This window comes from Camarhynchus parvulus, chromosome 20, assembly GCF_901933205.1.
Source record: "Camarhynchus parvulus chromosome 20, STF_HiC, whole genome shotgun sequence".
NCBI lineage: Eukaryota > Metazoa > Chordata > Aves > Passeriformes > Thraupidae > Camarhynchus > Camarhynchus parvulus.
Window position 1 is genome coordinate 14,290,982 of NC_044590.1, and position 26,079 is coordinate 14,317,060.

At 43.4% G+C, this 26,079-nt stretch overlaps 1 protein-coding gene across 1 annotated transcript in view; it reads right to left on the reverse strand.

The window, feature by feature from the left end:
- The window catches only part of RALGAPB (Ral GTPase activating protein non-catalytic beta subunit), a 70,215-nt gene extending 44,389 nt beyond the window's left edge, over nucleotides 1–25,826 (reverse strand). The window contains exons 1-9 of the mRNA XM_030963179.1: nucleotides 25,684–25,826; nucleotides 18,929–19,138; nucleotides 18,059–18,261; nucleotides 13,902–14,065; nucleotides 13,089–13,275; nucleotides 8,588–8,719; nucleotides 7,251–7,429; nucleotides 4,820–4,968; nucleotides 4,493–4,709 (exon numbers count right to left, since the gene is read on the reverse strand). Coding sequence (XP_030819039.1) covers nucleotides 4,493–4,709; nucleotides 4,820–4,968; nucleotides 7,251–7,429; nucleotides 8,588–8,719; nucleotides 13,089–13,275; nucleotides 13,902–14,065; nucleotides 18,059–18,261; nucleotides 18,929–19,111 — 1,414 coding nt within the window. The 5' untranslated portion in view covers nucleotides 19,112–19,138; nucleotides 25,684–25,826. The remainder of the gene's footprint in view (nucleotides 1–4,492; nucleotides 4,710–4,819; nucleotides 4,969–7,250; nucleotides 7,430–8,587; nucleotides 8,720–13,088; nucleotides 13,276–13,901; nucleotides 14,066–18,058; nucleotides 18,262–18,928; nucleotides 19,139–25,683) is intronic.
- Nucleotides 25,827–26,079: the final 253 nt, after the last annotated feature.

The following is a 26,079-nucleotide window of genomic DNA, read 5'->3' on the forward strand; positions in this document are numbered from 1 at the left end:
GTACAGCTCCTATTTCCCTAAGCCAAGTTGCTAACAACCAGAATACCTGAGCATGCCTCCCCTGACCACCAGCTTCATTAACAATCTTCCAAAGCAGAAACAAAAGGTAGAACACTCTCAGAAACATTAACATCTCAAACAATGCCCAGAGAAAGAAGAGAGTAAGAACTCCAGCAGCCAGGTACTACCCACCATCTGAGGAGAGCTACTTATTTGAACAGGTAGGGTCAGACCTGTAACCAAGCCCCTCAGCAGCACTCACTATGATCCCAGACAGGTCTGCTTAGAATTTTCTTCTAGAGCCCCAGAAACATTCTGTGGGACATTAATGACAGTAGGGCCAGAAGAGGTGAGGGTAATGATGTACTCCAAGGCTCTACAACTGCAAATAGCCCCAGGGCAATACCAGCAAGCCCTGAGGTATGTCCTTCAGCTGCTATAAAGTACAGAGCTGATATCCTTTAGGTACAAGGATTGAGAATGAGCCCATCAGATTGGAAGATTCAGTTGCTGAAATGCTGGCACAAAGTGCTGGTGAGTCTCTTCCCACTCTCAGAGGCTGAGGACAGTAGGCAGCAGTAGCATGCACCATACAGTCAAGCTTGTCTGAAACACATCCTGCCACTGAACCTGCCCTAGCACAGATACACACACACCAAGCTGTCATTCTTGGGTTAACCTCATAGAGGCTCTGTAGCCAATTTCTTATGAAGGTGTTATTTATCATAGGGATCTATTTATCCCACACTATCAGCTACATAAATGTCACACACCCATTTAATTCTAACAACTACACCAGCAGGACGCAGCTGCTTTCAAACTACCTAGGCATCTTTCAACCAGCCATTTTTACTCTCACCACAATACAGTGATGTTTATCAGCTGTCCACCAAAAAGCTTCACCATTAAAGTGTGCAGAAACTAAAACCTGATAAGGACACTCAAGACCCAAAAGCGTCATGCCAATCATGGCAAGATCATTGCTCTGCTTCAGAATCCAAACAACGACACAGGACTACCTTGAAGGACAGGGCTCAAAGAGCAAAGAGGACAACTGCTTTCCAGGTGATAAGCTCCACCAGCAGCCAACTGTATACAGATGACTTCCAGCTAATCTTGAGAGAGAACAATACTCTCTTCCCAAAGACAGACAAAACCAGAACAATCACAAATATGGAATACCTACAGTTTTCCAATCAAGAGCTGGTACAAGGAGTTCACCCATGAGATGACAAAAAATTGAAAATCCATGATGCAGCAGTTAACCTGACAGAATCAGGAGAGTTGAGGCTGAAGGGGCCTCTGGAGATAGTCAGCTCTCCCCTGCAAAGCAGGGCCAAGTACAGGAAGTTCAGTTACCCTTCTACACATCTAGACAGTTTTTCATCTCAAGACTTACAAAAAGCTTTACATTTTTTCCACCCATCGTTTTTCATTACTTCCTTTCTGGAGGTTAAAGAGTTCCAAGGGGAAAAGGTGAGATCCTGGGACAAGAGAAAAAGGAAGGGTAGAGGGGTAGTCATTCGCATCAGTCTTGATCAAGTGCGCTTTATTTCCTAGAGCTCATCAAAAAGGTGTGCAGTAAGATGGGACAAGAACAACCTGTGTCAGCAGGATTTGTTTAAAAGAACCAAACTAAATTCTGAACTAGAGCTTGACACCACAGCGCATCCACAGGGCCTCTGGAAGGCACTGCATTGAGCTCATTAATCTCTCTGGTAATCACATCATAGGGATTCTCACTGAGACTGTGCCACGCGACGGAAGAGGAGAGAAAAACACACACTAAGAAATGCAGTGTTTCAGAAGTGTCCCAAGACACAGAGGTCTCTAAAGGACCAAGGAGCAAGTTGTAATACTTTTGCAAAATGGTTCTCAGTCCTCCAGCCAGTAATGTAACAAAAAACCATATCAGTCAGCCAAAAGAGAAAGTATTCTTAACTGCATGGCATTGAAACAAAGTAAATATTAGAAGGGTTTAAAGCTGCTGAGTTCTTACACAGCTGCAGTTCCAGACTTAAAGAAAAATAGTGTGTGTGGGCCAGTGGAAGACAATACTACATGACAAAGCTGATTTTAAGTGCAGACATTTCCCAATCAAAACATTTGAAGCACCCATAAAAATAACAGCGCTTCTTGAAGCTAATGCTAAGAATATCAACAGCAGTGTCAGACATGGTAAGAATATTCCAGGTAGTAGTTGAAGTGTCATGGCTACAAAGGATAGCAGATGGACCAAAACATACAGGAATAGCCAAACTGCAGCTGTAAAGCATCAGATTTATTCTGGACATCTTTCCTAATGATAGGGACTGTGACAGATAACTGTCCCTTTTCTACTGGCCCTCCTCCTCCAAGCTGCATCTACATTGGGCAGCAGGAACAGGTGGAGGGGCACAATGTGCAGATTTGATTGTTACTGATGAGTCCCACTTCTGCATTGGGGGGGGGGGGCCTTAATGGCCCCTCCTGGCCCACCTCATCAGCCAGCATAGCGCCTCTTGCCTTATGCTCTTCAGGGAGGAAAAGATTTCACTTGGAGGCATCAGGCATCACAGGTCAGATTCCCAGAATAAAAAGTATATGATGTGGATTTAAACCTCTTTGAAAAGACACTGATGCTTCAAACAGAAACTCCAGGGGCCTGGCCCTTTACGCATCTTACTCAATCTGCCACCTTAAGCAGAGGCTGAGCAAAATAATAAATCAGGCAATCAGAGTTTGGGGCCTCTCTACAGCGTTTCAGAAATAGGGGTCCACACTCAGTTCTTTCTCCTTCAGCCAGCCCATCTTGGTACCACCGTGACCAGCGACCTTACCTAGCAGTAACAACACCCTGCAAGGGCAGCAGACACTTGACTACATTCCTGTAAGTTAATTCTGTCTTCCAAATTGCTAAAAAGCAGAACGTGACAGAGCTAGGTTCCTGGGAGTCCACCAACATCACTGTGTCAGAACCACTGCTGCCAATACGCAGCAGATCATGCGATGTGCAAAGACTGGTCTCGCTACAGACAGCTTGGAAGAGCACAGAGGAGGAACAGAATTAACTCAATTCCAAACAGCTGTCTCCAGTTTTCAGAAAGCCGGTAAATATCCCTGTAAGACTAGTAACACAACAACTTTCTGATTGCTTTTAGGTGATTTAAGACATTGCATATATGAACAGACGGCCTTGTAACACCTTCAAGGAAATTAAGCCTTTGGATTACGGATGACTGTGTACGTCTGCCAGCATAATGTTTCTGTTTAAAGCTGACACTTTTGCATAAGCACCATCTAAGCTGACATCCTTCCTTTACAGGTTAAGCATTTCATTAAAATCGCTCAAAAAACAGGTTATGTCAAATTTAAAATTATCTAATCAATCTGAAAAGCACTAAATGTAGTAATACGTTAAATGCATCTACAACTGAACACACCCTCAAAGGATGCCTTGCTCTCTCCTAAGCTCATCTGTTTCCCCAGTCATGAATCACAGGCCTTTTACAAAGAGATTCTGAAGTCCTACCACAGACACCCACAAAGAACTCTTTCAAAAAATTATGTGCTACATACCTAAAAACACCTTTAGAAGATCCCAAATCCTAAGCATTCACACAGGAATTTGACATAATAAACAAGGAAGATCACCAGTTTAACTGATGCTGTCAAGTCCCACTATACATCCAACTTGCTATAACAAATGGTTTTCCCCTCTTTTCCTTCGGCCAGCAAGTTGCTGACAGATTAATTAATAGATCTCTCAGAAAAGTTAGCAGACATTCAAAATACACAAGGAACGGGAAAACTGCAGGGAGTGAGAAAGATTATTCTTTTCTGAATATTATCACCAAAAGTAAGGTAAGAGCTAAAAAGCTTCTCTGAGCAGAGCACTAATTCTGTTATGATATCTCAAAACATCTAACCTCTGCAGCTGAGCAAAGCACAGGAGACAAAATAAGTTTGGCAGTTAAGGGTTGAAGACAACGAAGCTATGAAGTCATTAAAGGAAGCACACAGCAATCATAACTGATAGGCAGCAAGCTTACTAGCTATTTTAAGGACTTCTGTTTCCGTAACACTCTACAAAACCAAGAAGTACCACTTTGTGCACTATGTGGTGCAATGTAGGACAATTTTTCAAATATTAAAGAGTTCATATAAATAATTGCTATTAATCATAGATAATCAAGCAGATTTCAAACTAAGAAGTGGACTCCTACCATATGATTTCCTTCACTTAACAGCATTTTCCCCAATATCATAATTGGAAGTGCCATGCTTGTTAGAGCAAAGGAGTATTTAATAATAAAAAAGTGGACTTTTTTTAAACTTTAAAATCCCCAAAGCTGCTCAGCTAATAGCAGATGCTGGCTCAGCTCAAGGGATTAATTACAACAGAGCGCTTCAGATTTTACTTTTTTTTGGATTATGCATGTTTTAATCTTGAACGTAGGAAATGTCAAGAAAACAAGGAAAAAAGCGTACATGTATTTTTTGTAATATTTACCAGTCATGCTGCTGTCTCTGTTTATTCCATTATGAAGTTTACAGTGAACAAATGCTGCATCAAACAACCATGATCCAAAGAGGTTCAAGATACTGTTAACCTTTGGCCTGCGAGGAGCTGGAAGTGGCCGAGGCTCAGAGCTTGTCTGGTTTGGGCTAGAGAGTGGAGAAGTAGAAGAGGGTTGGTGCTGCACTTTTGAAGCATGTGCAGTAGTTACCTGTTTGAACAGAAGAACAGATCAGCTCCTAGAATCAAGGAAATTAGTTCTGCTAACTGGGGAAAGAATCCAAAGGGTCAGCTACTCCAACACAGAGTATGAAATCTTACAGTGCTGGTTTTCATGGTCACTTTGTTCACAGTCACTGCCCGATGCCGCCGGTTGTGGGGTGGAGTGGTGTTGGTAGCAGTGCTCTGGGGCATGCTCAGCCTGTTCACTGGCGTGGGTGGTGCGCTGTCTGACCGGGGTCGGGAAATGCCTGCAAGGCCAGGAATAAAGCAGGCTTTCAGCAAGAATTCCATGGGCTCACAGAGAGCAGGCCTTTAGTAGGCTTAGGAGCCTTTGGTCAATAGCCATGCCTCCCATGTTTCCCAAAACGGCAGTAGCAACAAAAACACCTCTCCCTATTTTGCTATTAGCAGAAATAAATGCATAAGCAAATGGAAACAGTAATTACATCAGATAAGCAATTGATTAAAAAACACCAAAGGACCCCACACCTGAAGGCTGTGGGAAATGGCAGATGGGAAGAATCAGACTAGAAGCAGGCAGAGGGAAAGGAGCAAGGTTCATTTGCCAAAGACTATTTCACAGCTCACTTCTACCAAAATTCAGGTGCCTCTCACCTTTGCCTTTCTTTCCCAATCAAAACTCCCACACCTTTTTCTGAGACATCTCTAAGATGTCTGGCCCTTAAAGCCACCATAGCTCACTAAATTAAGATGAAACCCATCCACCACACAGCTTTCTGCTCTGTTTGAGCTGGATTGGCTGCTGAACAGTGAAATACAAAGGCAGTACACAAGACAGAGCAAGAAAGCACAGCAAACTATAATTTTTCTGGCAGCAGCAGGACATGAGACCAGTTTTTAATCCAGCTTCTGGGAAATTCATGGTGCACAGAGCTCTTCCCCATCATAATCAGAAGCAACTCAACATCTGCAAAACTTGAAGTGACAAACACCATTTTTGCCCATTTTAATGAATTCCAACAACCTTGTGCCCCATTTGAAAAATGAAGTGGGAAACCACAGTGTGCTTGGGAATTTGACACAGATTTTTTTTTACCCTGTTAATTAAAGCACCCAAGTACTTTTCGTAACACATTACAGAACAATTTGCTCCTGCAAAATCATCAGTGTTACAGCCCAGGCAGAGTATGCACTATGAAACCTATTGTTTTGGTACATTTGGCTGGAAAAGAGGACGTACTATTTTGCCAAACACAGATAAAACCCAGTGTTTTAGCACTTGTGACAGAAGGTAATGAGCTCTCCCATCAGCCTTCACTGAAGATCTTTCTGCAGCTCTCAAGTCTGCCTGATCACACTCTCCCAATCCATACCTACAGCCTGAATTTAATTTTTAAAAAGAAATCTCCTGTGCCCCAATGCATTGTAGTCTCCACCTCTGCACTCCACATAGGCTATTATCACTCTGGGTGCTTTATCTTGCTACAAGGTCTTCAGAAGTCTTAAGTGTCTGATTCATAAAACCACAGAATAGTTTGGGTTCAAAGGGACCTTAAAGACCCTCCATTCCATCCCCAGTCACAGGCAGGGACAACTCCACTAGACCACGTTCTTCCAAGCCCAGTTCAACCTGGCCTTGGACACTTCCAGGGATCCAGGGGCAGCCACAGCTCCTCTGGGCAACCTGTGCCAGGGCCTCATGAACCCTCACAGGGAAGAATTTCTTCCCAAGACCCAGTCTAACCCTGAGCTCTGTGCCCCTAGAGCCTGCTCTTCTCCAGGCTGACGGTCTCATTCCACCAGCAGGTTTTTTCTAATACTGTTGCTATATCTGCTCTAGTCTCCTGCAATCTCTCATCAGCTCACACTTATGGCAGATGACATTTGTTTGCACACATTTAAGCAGAAAAGCAGCTGGAGAAAAGCAATTCTTCCAAGTTTACAATAGCAGGTATTCCCTGAAGAACTTTCAGTAAGTCTGAAGCATACTAAGTATAATGCTTTAAATTTCAGGTACACCATACTGTTACTTAAAACTGACTAGCTAGAGCTACTCAGTTACCAGCAGACACAAAGAAACACATCTTTTCTACTCAGCAGTAGTAGTAAGCCACTAACCATAAACTAAGGGGAACTTCAAAAGTTCTGAAGATGACAGTCCAAATTCAACACCTTATAAAAAAGGCACACAGCAGATGCCACAAAGATTAGAAACACGTTGGTCAGTGCTCACAACATGCTAAAGCATAGCACTTGCACTGGTGATTGGATGGAAAGAGAAAAGAAACTTTGTTTGGGAAAGAGATCCCTGGTTTTGTTTTATTTTATATTTCTGATTTGTTTTGCATTTGAAACTAAGGCTATCTACAACTTCATGCATTCAAATGTTAATGTTGTGCATACAGATTTTTTTAGAGGTGATCCCAAGTCTCCTCCTCATCAATTCCAGGATATACTTGCAAAAGATTAATTGTTATTCATGTATTTACAGAGAAAACAGATTTAAAGATACTAAAATAATTATTAAATTAATATTTCTAGCTATCCATGGGCAAGACAAAAGCATTACCTAGGAATGCATCCACTAAACAGCTGATTCCACGCATGGCACGAAAGAATATTTGAGGCAGATGTTTAAGGCAGGGGTACTGATTCAGTTCTTGAGTCATCCCACTCACATTCAGAAACTGCTCCTGAAATCTGGGGGTAGAGCTAATAATGGCTGGGTTACTCAAATCCACAGGATTACTGCACAGAAAAAGAGCAAAATATATGTTAGTCAGTTTAAGAACAGGTGTTAAGATTTAAAAACACTTGAAGATGCAGCAGTTTAAGGCATTCGAGTAACACCACAAACCAGCATCCAGTATCAATACATTTTAGCCTCTCATCACAGGAAGGCAATTTTCTCTTCCTGTGTTGGCAGTATATAGCTGTCCTAATGTCAAACATTACCAAACATATTGAACAATTATAGTAAAATAAAACAAACCAGACCACACACTTGCTAGACTAATTATTGCAGAAATAGTAATTTACTTATGAGGTCTTTTGAGCCCGGTAAAGAGTTGCTTATATTGTTAAAGTTATTCTAGAAAGGTAAGCAATGAATTAAATACTGTCAAACAGTGACAAGAAGGGAAGTAAATTGTAAAAGTTTGAGCAATATTTCCTGACTGACTCAAAATCCTGAAAAAGCAAATTTGTAAACTCCAAATTTAAAGAGTACAGTACTTGTGACATTTGTACTACAAATGAAGAAAGAGGGTTTTTTAGTTAGTTAAGAAGTAAATTTCAAACAGCCTAATGTTTATCTAGCTTTAACTATTAAATAGTATTTAGTATCAATTTTTTAACATTCTGGCCATTGAGAGCATTAATGTAATGCCATGTCCAAAAGTCCTTAAAACAAAACACAGCATTTGGTTCAGCTGTGCATTTAAAATTAACGTGTATGGTAAAATTAAGTGTATAGATTTCTTCATAAAAATAAAGATATAAATATATAAATACTCATTTTTAAAATAAATTGTAAGTTAAATTTAACCTGGAGAATAAATGAAAGTCGTAAGCATCTCCCAGATCTATTGTTCAGCTTTTCCTGTTAGTTATCTCAGAGAAACAAAATTCTATTGAACTCCTGTTTTTCAGATCTTCCAAAATGCCAAATAGCTAAAATAGATTTTAATTAACTGAACCAGTTTACATTTTGAAAGAGTCAGAATTCAAACCTGAACACCACTCACAGCCCGCCCTGAGCTGCTTCATGGGCACTGGCACAAGTCTCTTGTTTAATTCTATTTAGGCGCTTAATCTTGGCAATCTCCAGAGAAATGTTTCATTTATCATGCAAACGTATAGAGTTGATTCAAGAACAGGAACAATGGATGGCTGTAATGACAATACCTCAGCATATGTAAAAAGCGAAACCATGTTTGTGCAACACACTCATTATCCATTTCAAGAGGAATAAGACCAGCATCTTCATCGGGAATTTTGAATGGAGGAAATGAAGGTCCATATGTAAAACGCAGCAACCTAGAAAGCAAGTCAGACAGACCTGGCTCAAAAATTGAACATTGCCTTTGCACCCCAAAGGTATCAGCAGCCCACAGGTGAGTCCACAGGCAACAATGCAACACCCCAAGTTTTCCTAGAGATCCCATTTTATACAATCTCTCAGCCTTGGAGAGTGTGCACCTGGAGCCTGCCTAAAGCTCCAGCCAAATCCAAAAGCTATTAAGGCACAAGACCCCTCAGCAGCATTCCCCTCACTTAGCCAGAGGGGTCACCAGTTATCACAGCCACATGTACATCTGACAGGATGCTACATGTGAAGGAAGAAGGATTTTATTTTTTTAAAAGAAGGAATTGAAGCCCTTATCCGCACAGCTCTTTAGCTCAAGCCTTCAATGACACCAGCAAGTCATATTAGGTTGCAGTTCTAAATTCCAGCTCATGACTGATGACCTACACTGCACCTCAGCACCCTGAGCAGTACTCACTGTTGACCTACAAGCAGCACAGGACTTGCAAGCCACAGTTTAGTGAGTTCTTCAAAACAGATGGCGCCACATCTGCCAGAGGCTAGGATCTACAGACCAGCAAAGAGCAAACCAGTGATCCAGTGCCATAAAGACAATGCTTAGAAGCACTGTAACTAGCCAAAGAATCACCAGTGACCTTCACTGAGCTCCTGCTGTCTAATCCGACCCCTGCTTCATACTCAGTTTCACCAAACTGCAGTTCAATTTCCCTGATAAACATAATCTTGATGTTTTCTAAAGGAATGGAAGAGATCTGCACTGCACCTTCTCAATATCGCAGCATTCCCAGAAATCAGTTTGTCTTTCCCTAAGCTAACTTCCTTGCAATAATCAGGAAATGTCCCACTCATCCTTACATATAGTTTTCTAAAGTCATTACAACTAGGAGAAGAGAAGGAGAAAAGTAGTTATGACTGACTCCTAAACCAAGAGTCAAACAGGCTGTATTTCCATCTGCCACTTCTCCCAGCAGTGGCTACTACAGTAACCTGCAGCCAATTAACACAAGTGTCTGAAATCAGAGCCTATTTACAGTACCTAACCTGGACAGAAAAGCAAAAAGAGCTCTAGGACATGAGGCCTTCTCCAGATGCAAGGATGATGAGGAATCCATTCAGTGCCAGAGCTGGTGGTGCAGCTGCAGTGACAGCTGCAGACTGAACCCCCCCGAAGGGAGGCTGGGAAATGCCAACCCTGTGCATAACAAAGGGCACTGGATTTGTGGCCCAGCCTGGTGCTCAGACAATGCAAGAGCTGAGGACGAGGGAGGAAGAGCCAAGACTTGCACAAGCGTGGACTGTGAGGGGATAAAAGCCCAGGAGTCCTTTGTTGGGCTGCTCCTTGGAGGCACCAGCTCAAGCTGTTTCTCTGTTTCTGTGCTAGGAATAAAGGGCTTTGTGGAACAAGACATCTGAGACTCCCATGGGAAACCTGGGGTTGAACTGGTGAGAAAGCTGGTCTGCCTGTGAGAGTGGGGAGTGCAGGGAGTCAAGCAGGGCACACCTCAGCTCACTGGAGCTGCTGCTGCTGCTGCGAAGGGGCTTCAGTCTCAGCAGTTAAAGTCACTGGTGGTGGAAGAGTGACTGCCAGAGTGTCTTGGGAATGGGTCAGACTGGGAAGTTCCCTTAAAACCAAAAATTCACACATCTATACCAGGCAGCAAATGCTCTCCAGCCCTGTGTCCACCTACATTTAGTGCCCAGAGGCATGACCTCATGGTATGGTTTTGCTGAGGAATTACCTGGCTCTAAAAGACCCAAAAGAGCCTGGCCCAATCCCACGCACCGTCATGCCCCACACCACTGCCTGGCAAAACAGTGCACTGCTTCATTCTCCCTATGACTGCAAGAAACCAGTTTTTCAAAGAGCATGACCAAATCTTTAATGACATAAGGGACATTTTCAAGAATGACTGAAGACAGAAATAAATTTTAAGCCACACATCAGTTAAAATGACAGTTAAATATATTTAAAGCAATCTAGATGGGGTAAAAGCAGTATCTATTAGTATGGCAATACAATTGAGACTCCAGTTTCATCCTGCTAAAAATCATAGCCAAGGACACAAATTAACACTGCTTATGTGTACATATTTCCAAATATAATTTTCCATATGGTTTTAATTTGAAACATTTACTCTGAGCTTATTGCCAATAACCTGATTCACAGAACTGTTTACTAAAACATTTTAACGGTTTGAAGCTGGAGCTTCATTGAAATATTAAAAATTCAGCTAAAAATACCACTGAACTTAAAGCCAGCCTCAGAAGAGCCTAAGCTTCCATGTATCAGGCATAAACCAACATTACTGAACACAAACTAAAACATTCCAGAAACCCTGCATACTCCTGTGCACCAACAGAACCAAGACTGTTAGTCAACAGCGGGAGAGGAAGTGTAGGCACAGTGTGTGGTGCAGAACACCAACACACGTTTTGAGACAGAGCTGTTCTTTTCAGATCACTGAATCATACAGTATTTTCTGTTATGTAATGCTACATCTAACAAGCTAAAAATAGCTGAAGAAATAGCGTGGGAAATACACAGAACTCGTATTGCAGCTTTATTTCCCAGGGGTTTAACAAATAGCTGCATAACCTGGAAAAATCTATCCACTCTTCCCATTTTGACAGGTAATTCAAAGGAAAAGTTTTCAAAGTTGTAATAAACCCTTGCAGAAAAAGACACTATTGAATATTTCACAATGCAGCAATTTTAACACATCTTTGAACTTTCACAGAAATAAGTTACTGATATTTCAGGAGAGCTGGAAGGAGACCCAGATGACTCTCTTCCAAGCAATTAATTCAGTTCTTTCCTCCAAGAGTCTGAGATTCATCCCACAAAGACTTCACACCAAAAAAAGACCTCAATATTAAGGGTACTGAAACTCTCCTCACTGTTCAGAACCTTCTATTACAGCCAAAACTCTCCTGCAACCCCCAGATGTGAGCGTTCCTTTGGTCAGTTTGCAGGGGACACTGATGTGGGCAGGAGCTGACCTACTGAAGGACAGGAAGGATCTCTAGAGGGATTTGGGCAGGTTGGATCAAGGGGCTGAAGCCACTCCATAAGGTTCAACAAGGCAAAGTGACGTGCTCTTGGGTCACAACAACCCCAAAGCTACAGGTTTAGAGCAGAGTGGCTGCAAAACGCCCAGCAGGAAAGGCCCTGGGGGTGCTGCTCAACAGCAGCTGAACAAGAGCCTGGTGTGCCCAGGTGGGCAAGGGGCCAATGACACCTGGCCTGTACCAGCCATGGGGTGGCAGCAGGACCAGGGCAGTGCTGTCACCTGTACTGGGCACTCCAATCCTGTGAGGCACCTCCAATCCTGGGGACAGTTTTGGGCCCCTCATGGCAAGAAAGGCATTGAGGGACTGGAGCATATCTAGAGAAGGGAACAGGGCTGGAGAAGGGGCTGGAGCACCAGGAGCAGCTGAGAGAGCTGGGAGGGCTCAGCCTGGAGAAAAGGAGACTCAGAGGGGACCTTCTCATTCTCTACAACTACACGAAAGGAGCCCAGAGCCACCAGAGGGTTGGCCTCTTCTCCCAGGTAACAAGGGACAGGACATAGGGAAATGGCCTCAAGTTGTGCCAGGGGAAATTCAGATGGGATGGAAAAGGTTGTCAGGCACTGGCACAGGTTACCCAGGGCAGCGGTGGAGTCACCAAAGGGTTTTAAAAGACCTGTGGATGTAGCAATTGGGAACACGGGTTAGTGGTGGGCTTCGCAGTGCTGGGCGCATGGTTGGATTTGACGATCTTGGAGGTCTTTTCCACCCTAAACAACTCTATCATATACGATCCTCACTGTTCCCATACCCAGCAAGACTCAGGACAGCTCTTCTCCCGTATTCTCTAGAGCAGAGAGCCTGTGGTCTGCCTCTGGCACATCACATCCTACTGCCAGGGAACAAGTGCCAGGCACCTGTAACACAGTTTCAGCTCTGTAGGGTCCAAGCAGAGTCCAAGAGTCACCTCAAACCGAGCAGCATGAGCACTAACAAGCACCTAATAATTTTGATGGTGACACACACACATAATGCTATACTAATATTCTTGAGTCACTCCTCAGGGGATATGATGAAGAGTCACAATCACGGAGACTAATACACACACACGCTGTAAAGTGCCAAACATCACAGAGGTGCTATGCTTACACAAAAACAGAGAATCCAACTCAGATCTCCCCTTGAAGAACAAAGGAATACCCATACAATCCAAGGATACAGCAAGATCTCTCACTTTGTATTGCTTATTCACTTTTGGATTGCTGCACATTCCACAAATAAGCAACTCCAAAATATGTATAACCATGATTATCCCCATACATGAATTTATTTCCATGGGATTTCTCCTACCTGGAAGTAAGGGCACAAATGACCTTGCTCCACTGCTCAACTACTGCAGGATGATGTCGCCAGTTAGCCACCATCTCTTTGGCAGTTTTCCAGTAAGGAGGTGTGGGAAAGCACCGCGTACAAGCGAGTAACCATACCTCAAACAGCACGCCAATTAATTTTTCAGCCAGATTCTCAGCAATGCCACCTTGCAACAGAAACCAAGCACATCTTCAGTTAGTGTTCCATCTAAATAACTTCAAATATCTCCCCAAAGAGGTTTTGGTTAAAGTGCATAAAGATTAAGCCCTTTTTTTCATAACTTTTAAGAATGATCCTTGATTGCTTCCTACAGCCAATTAGCCTTTTTGCAAGACTAAGTACAATAGATAAAGCCCAGCCACATGTGTGTAATAAGGGACAGAAGGAATCCACCAATCTTAGGCAGTCTTCTATTGCACTGTGCCTATACTGAAGTCTTTTTTTTTTAAATAACTAACACTATTTTTTGCACTAGGAAGGCTGAACAGCAAAACAAAGGAGTTTCAGTGAAACAAACAGGAAACAACAGTGTCTTAAACTGCTCATACCAAACTGTTCATGCATAAAGTCACTGTCTTGCAAAAATACTTTCAGGAAAACTCAGCTCCAAATCATTCAGTCTCTTCTGGCAATGCTTTATTTTGGAGTAATGGGGCAGAATTAGGAGTGAGCTATTGTGCTTTGGTAGCTCCTACGAGCTTTTAATAGGTTCCCCCATCCTGCTTGCAGCTGAATGTGAAGAAGAGCCAGAAGTTTTTTAATAATTGAACCAAATGGAATATGAACATGAACCTTGCACAGTTGGAGCTGCTAGAAGAGTGTCATTGATCTGAAGAAGAAATAATAACAAAACCTCCCAGGTTTCTCTTGCCATAATTGTTGACTCATGCGCCAGCTTCTGGACAGCTTTCAAAACCTGCAAGCACAGTCTGATCTGACTGGATCCCGGGTCTGGCCTGCAAGAGAAGACAACAATGCTTGAGAAATAGAACTATTAAGCGATGTATTCAGTAATGCGAACTTTCAGCATGTTCAACTTACAAAAGGAAACAAGTATTATTGAGTGAGACCCAAGAACATGAGCCAATATGCTTCTGGGCACCCCAACTCTGTCTCTAGGCATCCCAACTCTGCCTTAATGAGCACAAGATGCACCATAACACTCTTTTCCTCACGAGACTCAATACATAGAACAAGCACAATCCATCATCTCATATTTATCTTGGGCCAAACAATGACAATCTAGTTGCAACATCATGAATTATTACATACGTAAGTCAGAAGTGGCAAATTAGGAGAACATATTGTTGGCAAAATAATTAAAATTCTTCCTAGTTCTCCTCTTGTTTCCACATCAACTCTTATCACTTCTACCTTTAGTCTGATGTTCCTATTTAATGACCCCTTTGTAGATCTTCTTCTGTAAGCAGTTAGAAGTAAGGAAGGAAGAAAGGAAACAGTTACATATTTCCTAGATTTTTTCTGTAGTAATAATCAGATCCACAGTGGCACTGCCGAATCACTCAACACAAAGTTGCTCACAAGCAGCACAAAGCAGCATCACCTCCTCCCATCAGTTAGTCTGGACAATGCAGAACAGGTACAAAACAGTAATGTGACACATTCTGGACAGTATCTGAGGACATTGGTAAAAAACCTTAGGAAGCCCAAATTTTAAAGGGTGAAAGAGATTAGAAATTAGAGTGTGCAGTAAGGCATATTTCAACCATTTCATGATCCTTCCTACCACCACTGAAGAGATGACAAAAAAACCCCATACAAGTATTATCTTCCACTGGACTAGTAAGTAGTATTACCAGATTCCTTCCAAACATTTTCAATGTGGTATAACCCACAAGTCATGTCACATAGCAAGCACCTCAAGAATGTGCTGGTCTGCTAAATGCTATCAACTTTTATCTTGATAGCATAATGTTGTATTACAGTACTGAAAAAAAAGATTACAAAGAGACAAGATAATGCCTAATGCATAATTACACATTACTAGTCACAGTTGAGGACCTCAATGAGTTGCTTGATGTTAGTGCTAGATCATAACCCAGAGTCTCTGTAGAAAAACAGACTTTGGGATAAACGAATCCTGCCTTGCTTACAGCACTATTTTTGCCTGAGCAACAACAGAGCAGATTGCTTCAGTTGAAAGGTATCCTTAATTGATATAGGCTTGAAGCTTCTAAGGCTGCTTCAAGACTTGTTTCCCTAATCATTCAGAGAAACTGTAAAAAAACAGGGCTTATATACAAGCTAACAGGATACTTCTGTGCTGATCTTGTAAAAGCAACTCGAACATTCCTGTCCATCTATGACTTCCTCTTGTTTACAAAGTTGACCCAGTGGCAAGCTCTGCTTGCACTATTTCTAGGCTTCTAGATGTCTAGATTTCTACAGACTGTAGCCTTTTGGCCATACTCCTTCAGAAGTACCGTTCCCATGTGAAGTTATTACAAATTAAAGTACTTTGGCAGTCACATGTTCCACGGTCTCTCAAGCAATTCCAGACATTTCTGTTGCAGAGGACCTCGATATCTGTACCTCACTCTCCTGGAGAGGCAATAGAGGAGGAGAGAGGTCTCCTATTTCCTTCCAACAGTGTTTGTGGCACTGAAACTTTATCTGACAGCACTAACAACCACTACTGCTTAAGTCATCTTCAAGACCTCTTGGATATTCTAGGGTTGCCAGAAATTGAAAGCCTGGGGGGTGCCTGGTGACTATTCAAATACGTTAACAAAGTGTTTGCTTCTCCAGAGTGGACAGAAGGCCAATGTAGGAGGGAAGGAGGCAAACACCCTCTCTCCTGTCACTGCAGCAGATAGAGGAAAGCTAACTTGGCTCACCCAGCCTTCAGAGTTTTCTTTTTCAGCACCATACAATTTCAACGACTGTGCATGTAAACATTTGATTCAGCTGAGCACTCAGACTAGAATAATCTATATGCACCTGCTCTGTATGGGTGTACACAAGCTCCTGAGATGCCATTTACACTGAAGTGCTCACTTCAGGCTGCTGTGTTTCGCACCTCACCTATATGTCACTATCTGAGTCTGATGCCTTCACAACTCTGGGCCACCACTTTAAAGGCAGCCAAATCAACAGCTACATCATTTCCAGAGAACCAGAATGAGGAAGGAAGCTATTTAAATCACAACCTTCCATAGGACATAGGCTTATAATAAAGACTTAATATCTTCAACACAAGAACAGATTTTTCCAGGAGACAGTTCAATACAGGTTGCTGTAACACCTCTTGGGTAAGTATTCTACATGAGTCCATCATCATCAGCAACCTGCATCAATTGGGTAAACCCAGAAATCCTTCTCTTCTTCCCCACGACAGACACCTAAGTCTGAATCTTTGCTTTTATTCAAGGCAGGTGTGCACAACTCAGTTCTGTATTCCATTTGCAGTATAGAAATTTCTCCTGTTGCTGGAGTGAATTCTGAACATAGCACCCTGGAGGGCAAAACTTAAAAAGAAAGTAGGGACTTGAATGTCAAGTGTTGATAGCAACAGCCATGAAAAATCAGTGTTTCAGATACATCTCAGAGGCTCTTGAAAGAAAAACATACAGAACAGCTATACTACAGTATAGCTAATGATTTTTCAGCCCTCCCTGTCTCTAGGTATTAACTATTTCATTCAACAACTATCACATGTAGTCTATCAGCCTACATCAAGGTCCAATAATAATTTTGGGAGAGAAGGGTAAAGTGGAAGCTTGTGCCAACAGCATGCAAGAAACTGTACTACTGAGCTGCCTGCTACTAGGGTCCTGGTGGGAGAGCAAGCAAGGGATCACAGAAACAACTATTTAATGGACTAGTGAAGAATTTCTTCTCTGCTGTGCCAAGGCAATAAAGGATCCCAGACAGCAGACTGTATTCTGCACTAATTAAAGCTTAGAGACAACCTCCTGCCACAGTCTAATCCAGAAGCTTGCTCTCCTCAGACTTGTGTCATTGCCTTGACCATGCTTTAATGAGAATTAAAATGCATTTTCACTACAAGTTAAGAGCAACAGCAGCTAAGAGTAGGTGGTAGACTTCAAAGCAATCAATAAACAGCAGAGAACTCTGAATTTGCACAAATTACTATTCAAAGTCCTTTATAAACAAAGCCTTTAGTAAAGTGACCCAGCTGAGCACTTTGAAGGCCACCTGCAGTGACACATATTTAATACTGATAAAAGCAGATGATCTGATATTTACGGGCATATACTAAACATTGATCTGAAGTTAAGTACCTTTTCATGGGATGCTATTCTTTAATCTTACTTATCCAGTATGTATGTCCAACAGCAGCAGGTAAACTTGCCATAAACCATAAATAAGGCAATGATGTTTGTGCACTCTGACAACGTAGCTGTGTACAAGACCTAGAAACATGTCTATCTCTCAACACATCATCCAAGGATGTCGGGCAGCAAGCACTCCACCACCAGGTTCTTTAAAAACTACCAGAGAAGGACAGTCAGCATAACCATGCACATTTGACATGCAGCAAGATGCAGGCACAGAGCAGTCACTTACTACAAAATCCTTCAGTAAATCAAAAATGTAGTCAAATCTTGACTAACAAGGGCAGAGACTGTCATGATGTTCTCTTAGTTTATCTCAGTTTTACACAATGAAAAGCACATGGTCACACAGTGATGCGCTTCCACTTTTCCCCTTACCCTCCAGTCATCCAACAGAGATAAATCTTGAACCTCTTGGAACAGTAAACATTAAAGTATATGAACTATATGTCATTCTAACCACAGCAGCAAAAACTCAATTTGCTACTGCAAAATTACAAGACATTTGGAGAAACACCTTCCTCCTAAGTTTGCAGCACTAGCAGTCTTATTTGACCCAAGAGCCTCCACACCTCATGAGTCCTCTGACAGGCTACCAGCTGAGTATAGCTTGGAATCCCTAACACTCACCTTGGTACAAAGAGATTTTGGAGATGTTTGAGAATGCTTTGAACATAAAGGTTTGGTTCCTTAATAACAGGTAAAGGAATAGAGTCCTTAGGTAACACAAGAGCCATAATCCAATCTGTATACACATCCACACAGTATTTCACAGTATCGCCATCCAAAGGGAGGGTCAGTCCATAACAAACCACCTCCATAGTCCATTTTACCTAACAAACATAAAGCAAAAGTTATTAAAAATAAATATTGGTAAGTAAGTGCTGGTTAGAGCACATTAGATCTGACTAAAAAAAAAAAAAAGCAACAGTAGTTATGTTGTGTGGGCAATTCTGTTTAACATATCCTGCAAGAAAACACCAAATCATTAACTCATATATCATGATACTATGAAGAATATGAATAAATGGCAAAACACTCTCTAAATTCTGAATCTCTTAAATCTAAACTGTAGAGAGAACTCTTTGGAACACACAAAAACTGTTAGTGAAAGATTTTCAAATTCTAAGAAATACTTGTACTATACAAAGACTTTTTTTTGAAGTCACATACTGTTGCTTCAAAACTGAAGGTAAGTAGAAAGGCTTTGTGTTAAATGCTAAATTCTTTGGGTTTGTTTTGAGGTTTTTTTGTTGGTTTTCTTTAGCCTGAATTTTGTGGTATAGTAGCTCAGGCAAACATTTACTATAAAGTCATGAAGTACACTGTTGGTATGATCTAGTTGCTAATAAAAACCCTATGGAGATCACTAAACTAAAAATGTAACACACTTCATAAAACTTGGGGCAATAAAGAGAGAAAAATAAAAGAGGCCATAAAAAACTATTAAACTGTCACTCCAGCATAAGGAAACTATCATCTCCAAGGAAAGGCACTTACTTCTTTGTCTGTTTTTAGTAAACTCTCACTTCCAACAGATGATGCAATTAAAGCTTGTCCAAGAGGACGCACGACTGCATTTGCCACTTCTCTCCCCACATTCTCAGGATAGCTGTGAAGTACACTGGTATTCCCCTGATCATTTTGAATGACAAGATGCAAGGATCTCCACTCTGAGTACATAGTGCCTCTATGCTACAATCCAAACACCTGGGGGCGCAAGGAAGAAAAAGAGACAATTAGTTTAAACATCTATGACATGAGTTAGCAAAACTGAAGCTGTGTATCACAATCCAGACCCTTGTAAATTCAAGATGCACATATACATTTCATACATTTCACAATCAAGAAGAGATTCCAATAGTTGTTCTTCAACCTTAGTATGTTTTTTACACAGATGAGCTTTAACATAGGTTGATTACAGAGATTACAGCAAGTTTCAGTTTAGGACTAAATGCCTATTTTAGACACTTAAACCTGAGAAGTGACTTCACCTCACACTTCTGCTTACACCATCTTTGCAGGAAAGCTGCTTCCATTTACACAACATCTTCAGGCAAGTAGAAAACAGTTCTACAAGTATTCTGCTCATGAAGCAATGGCTGCAATTCACCCTGTTCCCTTTTTCACATCAACAGCAGTTAAAAAGAGACACCAAGAAACTTCCAGGAAAACCTTAGTCATCTGAGAAGACAAAAATTCAGCCTCTTTCATATTCATAAGGTATTTCTACAGCAGGTACTACTCAAAACTGGTAGCTGAAAGACGCAATTCAGTGATAATGAAGAGTGCCCTTTATTTGCAATGAGTTCAGGACTGGCTGAGCCTTAGTGCATCACTAGCTTAAACCCAGCATCACTTTACAGTTTCATTACAGCACATACAGGTTCCAAATCTATGGTGTTGGGGTGCATTTCAAATCTTTGTAAAGTCAATACAAACAGAGAGTCACTCCATAAAAATCTACATTTGTCCCACAGATTCCAGACAGAAAAGCCACTAGGAAATTTCCCAGGCAGTGCTCTCAGAACTAGACACAGCTCTCCTTTCAGTAACAATCCCAGCACAACTGCAGTTACATATATCCCCTCACTGCCATTCGAGATTAGCAAGCCAAGCTGACCGTGAACTAACCAGATTTTTGCAGTGATAGGAGCTTGGGATGGGTATTTTGGCATCGTTGTGAAACCTCAGCCAAGAGAGGCAATTAGAAGCAGCAGAAGTTAAGCTGTGCTCCCATCTCCAGTCAGCAGCACTCTTGTGTCCTGAGCGGTGGCTCATGCTGCACCAGCAGCACAACCAACACCTCTGTGCTGTACGGGGCAGGGCTGGGAGCCAGGCCAGAACCCCCTGCCCTGGGAATGGGTGCAGCGAGGCAGCACCAGTCATGGGACTGCACTGGGCAGCTCAGAGACACCCACACCCACCACGCACAGCCAACTTTGATCCACACATCAAACACATCCAGAGATCTGATCTAACTCAGATGAGAAACACCTGTGCCAACACAGTTGTTTTGTGAGGAGAGCAGTGAGGACCCAGGGCCAGACCGGTGGCAGGAACATCCCTCTGACAGCAGAGCACTTTGTACAGGCTCACAACAACGGTAAACTGCTGCTCAAGCAGGTGGTACCACAGCAGCCTGTGAGAGCCACCAGAACTGCGACTGCACCATCTCCTTTTCCTCCTCTCCCACCAGAATTGACAGCCTTTTATCCATTATCTGAGCCAGGTGACCACACGGACAAGGAAAACAGGGCTGGCACAGGAGAAAAGCAAGGAGTGTTCAAGTGACACAGCTCAGAGCAGCTCAAGCTGTCATGGATGGCACTCCAAGATCCGTTTGCCAACTACACTTACCTGGCACAATTTGGAAGCCAGTTAGTTATACATGGAATATTTTGAACACCTCCCTTAGACATTCGTTGGCCCAAAACCAAACAAGAAACCAGGCCTGGAAATACACATTCTTAGGGAAAGACCTATTTAAACAATCTGCCTACTTAGCTGACTGCCCAGATGTTTATACCCAAAACCTATGCAAAAAGCCTGATGATTCCCTTCAAGGGAGACAGAAAAGCGAGGCAGCAAGATCTTGTCTTCCAAACTACATCCTTTGTGGTTTGAGACAGCAATCATGTGTGCTTATCTGCTAGTGAGTTAACCAGAGCAGCAGCAGCCTGCAGGACGTCCAATCATTACATCCTTCAGGTACCTTCCCTCCTCTGGGTACTGAAGCAGGGGGGATGCTCATGTCACTGTGGTCAGAACCCTTAGGCTTAGAGAAAAATGGCAATTCCAAGACACAGAAAAGTCACGCACACTCACACAAACCCCCCAAAATCAAACCAAACCAAAAACCCAAGAAAATACCCTCAAAAACAAAATACCAAACAAAACCTACAAAATCCCAATCCTCAGTGATGGCTTTGATCACTGCTTAGCTCCACTATCTAGGTTTCCATACTGGTATCTTTTCCTTTCATATCCTATAGCCACAGACATGCTTCATCTTCCCCCTTCTCTTCTACCTGACCGGCATCTTAGTCTCCAGTGTGTGTTTGAAGTCAAAGCAGAAGGGACAGAAGTGAGATATAATCCACTTTCCAAGACTTCCCCCTCCTTTCTCATCCCCACAGCACTTTGCCTCTATTCCCAGAGCAGAGACCCTACCCGCTATCCACAAGGGAAGAGGGGAAGCACTCCCCATTCCTCTCCTGTGACACAAGTTCATTAGAAGCACATAACCCGGTAACAGTATTTGAGGAACATTGGTTTAAATAAGCTGATTTGAACTGATAAAACAGCATGTCCTTTCCATGCCCGCCCTCCGGCTGGCAGTGAACAGCTCACGGCAGGAGCTTCTCAGTGTCACAGCACACTCACTGCGGCCGCCCTCATCCCAGAGCAGGGTGCCCAGGTGTGTGGAACTGGTGTACACTACAAGCAAATGGCAGGCAATGCCTATGTGGGAGCTTTCTCATCTAGAAGAATCCTGTTGCAGTTAAGAAAACCTTAATTGCACTAAGGCAGGGGAACGCAAGAACACAATCACCTGCCCTCATGCAGCTCCCTGCCACAATGAAAAAAAGACGCAAAGCTCTTCTGGGTGACCCTTCCACACTTCTGAGGAGTGGCACTTTTAACAGATGCAGCATATATACAATATGCTATGCTGAAGAGGTTTAGCAACAGGACAACCAAAACTTCTCATACCACACACTCCCAGCCTGCTGCCTGACATTCTTACGTAAATTTGATCATCAGCCTGTATCTTGTTCATATTTGAGACTGCCTTTCATCTTGCTGTAAAAGAAACCTGTTCATTTTAGCAATACATTGGGAATACTGAAAGAAGTAATTGATTCAGATGCAAAATCCTTATGAGGGAGATTTATCAGGGTATCGATCTATCCACACACCCCCCATATTTAGCAGTTAAAAGTCTTTATTTGGAAGGACTAGAAGTTACTTTTTATTTAAGACTCCAGTTCAACTGCCACTTGAATTGGAAATGGCTGCAATCTGTTAGGATTGGACTATCTCTAAATCTGTCTAGTATGCAGCTTCTTCTAACTGGACAGGAATTAAAAAAGGCTAGAAAGTCTCCACACAATGATATCCAAAACAATGTTCCTGACAGATTCCACACACTGACAGTTTCGTAACTTTCCTCAAAGAGCACCTACTGCTGTGCAGCAGCAGGACTCCCTCCCTTCCAAGACGCTGTATTTATCAGTAACTACTGAAACACCAACAGCAAACTGAAGGCCAAGAAAGCAACTGTCACATCACACCTAATTTTGACTTCTGTTTTTGCAATACTTCTGTATTTCAGAAGCACCCTCACTTGCCCAGCTAACTTCGCACAAGTTTCATGAAGCTGAATATTTTGCATTTCACATGCACATATGTCTTATTGGGGTTCAAATCACTAAGGACTCTCAGAAAGCTGATTAAGAGAAGGGGTGAATAGAATAATAAATAAACCCCTGCTGTTCACCAAGCAGTTTTACACATTCTTGTATACTCTATGTTAACTGTATGTTCCTGGAGACCGCACTAAATAAAACATCCTCACACTCTCACAGACAAACCTGGAAAGAAATCACCAGCATTAAAACTCGCAAAAGCAATGAGACATTATGAAACTGAGCACTAATTCCAATATTCCCTAGTGTGGTAAATAATCTGGATTTCAATGTATTTCCTCCCAATCTGTTTCATCTTAGGAACTTCAGTTGTTATTACCATATAAACCACAGAAACTGGATGTCTCAGCATTGAGGATCCAAGATCCTCAGTTCTCAAACACTGCAGAAGCCAGTGAGCACAAAAGAATAATAAGTCCATAAAACTCAAAAAATAAAGCTCTATTTCCAGTTTCTGAAGACCGAATATGAACAGCTGCAGCCAAAATATTTAAACTGGATCACTAAAGTTAGACAGCAAGAACTAAACAGAGTCACTTCTGCAGTTACTGTGAAGGAATGTGCAGAAGGTCCAAGCCTGAAGCTCAGGTGTTCGGAGCACATGCAGGGAGAGGTCAGGGAATCACTACTCATGTACAGAGCAATTCCTCAGAAAATGTGCACTAAGGGAGGGAAGTGCTGGGAGCAAACACGAACATTTGGTTGTGTTCAGCAGCTTCAGATGTAAAATGAAGTATTTTCCTATGAGGCAAAAGAACTTCCAAGCACAAAGACAAGCTGTCCCAAAAGTGGACCCTTCTTGGCTTTTACTAGAACCAAAAAAGCAGAGCAGACACAATGGATTACTACTGTACAAGAGATGCAAAGAACATCAGCAGAGATATGCTCAAAGAAGGCTGAAGGCCTAATTGAGCCTAAACCAGAGAAGCAGCCACAAAAAAAGTCTACATCAAAGTTCTGGGATATCAGATATGCTTTATAAGTATTCCCTGGAAAAAAAGAAAGTCCTCTCATTTAACATGACCTCTGCTACCTAACAATACTAACATTTGCTCTCCAAAGGAAACAATTCTTGCCAGAAAGCCATCCTGCCACAACCCACCTTTCCCCAAAGCACAAACCAGACATTTATGAGCAATTTTTCTCAGTCATGTGACATTCTAAACATGAACAGCTGCTATATGCCCACTTGTCCCACTGCCCTCCAAGTTCATGTTGGAGAAGGCGAGTTACATCTAGCCGAGACTAACTGCACCTCTGGTATTAAGCCTACCAGGCCTGAGGAAGCACAGCCCTCCTGGTAGCTCACCTCTGGAGCCACCTAACATATTAGCTCCGCCTAAGGCATGCACTATGTGTAAAGAACAACAGTCAGAGCAGAGAGCAGGGAAAAAATAAAAATTGCAAGAACTAAATAGAAGACCCATCTGAGAGAAATACCAGCAGAAAGTTGGTATTTTAAGTATTTTGTTAAAGAAATTTAAAAATATGGACGTCAGGGTTACTATTAATTTTTTAAAAAGTCTATATTCAATGCAAGAAGAGAAAAGTCAAACAAAAAACCAAACTCCTGTCATCCTTTCCCAAGCCATTCAGCCACAGCACTAACAAGGGTCAGAGAAGAGAATTCCAGCTGCCCTTGCCCCGAGAAGACAAATTTGTCAGATTTTGTTGCATTACTGTAGCAGAAACTAATACATGAATGTGCCAAAGGAAAGACTGCGTCTCAAAGGATCCCACAGGACTCCGGCCTCACTATCTCCAGCACTCCCAGTTCATGGACTCCATTGCCTCTAGTTCCTGGGAACATTGCTGGACACAGCGTGGCCAAAGCAGGAGGCAGGGCACTTGCTACGGGGAAGGCCACTGCCTACAAGTTGCATACTGTCACATGTGAAGATGAGCAGAGTCATAGGAAAGCAAAAACAGTTTTGTACGTTTTAACTATTATTCTGCTTTCAAGCATCATTACTCAGACATCAGTACTACTCTGCTTCTCACTATCACTCTCATTTTTAACACTAGATTTGAGAAAATTATCTTCCAGGGAAGTCACCTGAGAATTTAGTATGTTTTCAAACCCCTCATTTATGCAAAAAACTATTTAATGAACTTGATCACAAAAGAGTGCACTCGACTGAACAAAATTTTTACTCAACAGTTTCTTTTACATTGGCACTTATTTGTCGGTCCAGTTGCTCGTGAAGTCTCCAAACTGCTCAAGCAGGAAGGACTCTCTTGCAGGCACAGCCCCCTTACTCCGGGGAGAAGCCTCGCTGATGAGTTCGCCAAATAAATAGGATCTACTATCCACTGGGCACGGAGACCATATGAGACAGGGAAAAGCAGAATCCCGACAGACCCCGGGAGGCCTGAGCCGGGCACGCTCGGCACCAGCGGGCTGTTGGTCAGACTCTGCGGGGAAACAGCGACACAAACTTTTTCCTCCCTCAGGTCCAGCTCCCGCTCGCAGGATCTACACGGGAGGAAGGGTGCGGGTACCACCTCACGCTCCTCCCAGGGACCCGAAACGCGGTTCGACCCCCGGGCCGGAGCAGGGGCCAAGCGGGGCCCTGGGCCGCGGGAGGTCATCGAGAGTCGCTCCCGCCCGCCCTGCGGTGGCTCCGCGGCACCAACCAGGCGCGAGGCACTGGGGGAGCCCTGGGGACAGGCTCGCCCATCGCCCGCCCCGCTCGGGCCCCGCCGCGGCAGCGCAGAGGTCAGCGCGGTGGAGGCTCCGGGCGGCGCCCGCGCCACAGGCCCCGCGGGTGGCAAAGCGGGCCGAGTCCGACAGCGCCGTGGCGGGAAGCCTGGCCGTCTTACCTGCGCCGAGAGCCCGGCAGACATGTCGGGGAGCGCCACTCCCTCAGGCCGCCGGCGCCACGGGGACGCGGCCACACGGGACCGGGAGCGCCGCTCGCAGCGCTCGGCCCGCACCCGCTTCCGGCAGCGCCACAAAGCGCACGGCGGGGTCGTGCCCCTGCGCATGCGCGAGCCCACTACAACGCGATTCCCCGCCCCTGCACGCTACTCCTGTGCCGGAGGCACCGAATAAGTCTCAGGGACCGGCTGTGCGCATGCGTAGAGCCGCCGCCGCGATGCCGGGCGCCGCCGTGATGCTCTCACTCTTAAAGGGGCCGCGCACGCCGGCCCCGCCCGTAGCCCGCGCTGCCCGCGGATCCCGGAGGCTCCGCCATCTCCGTTCCCCGGGCGCTGCAC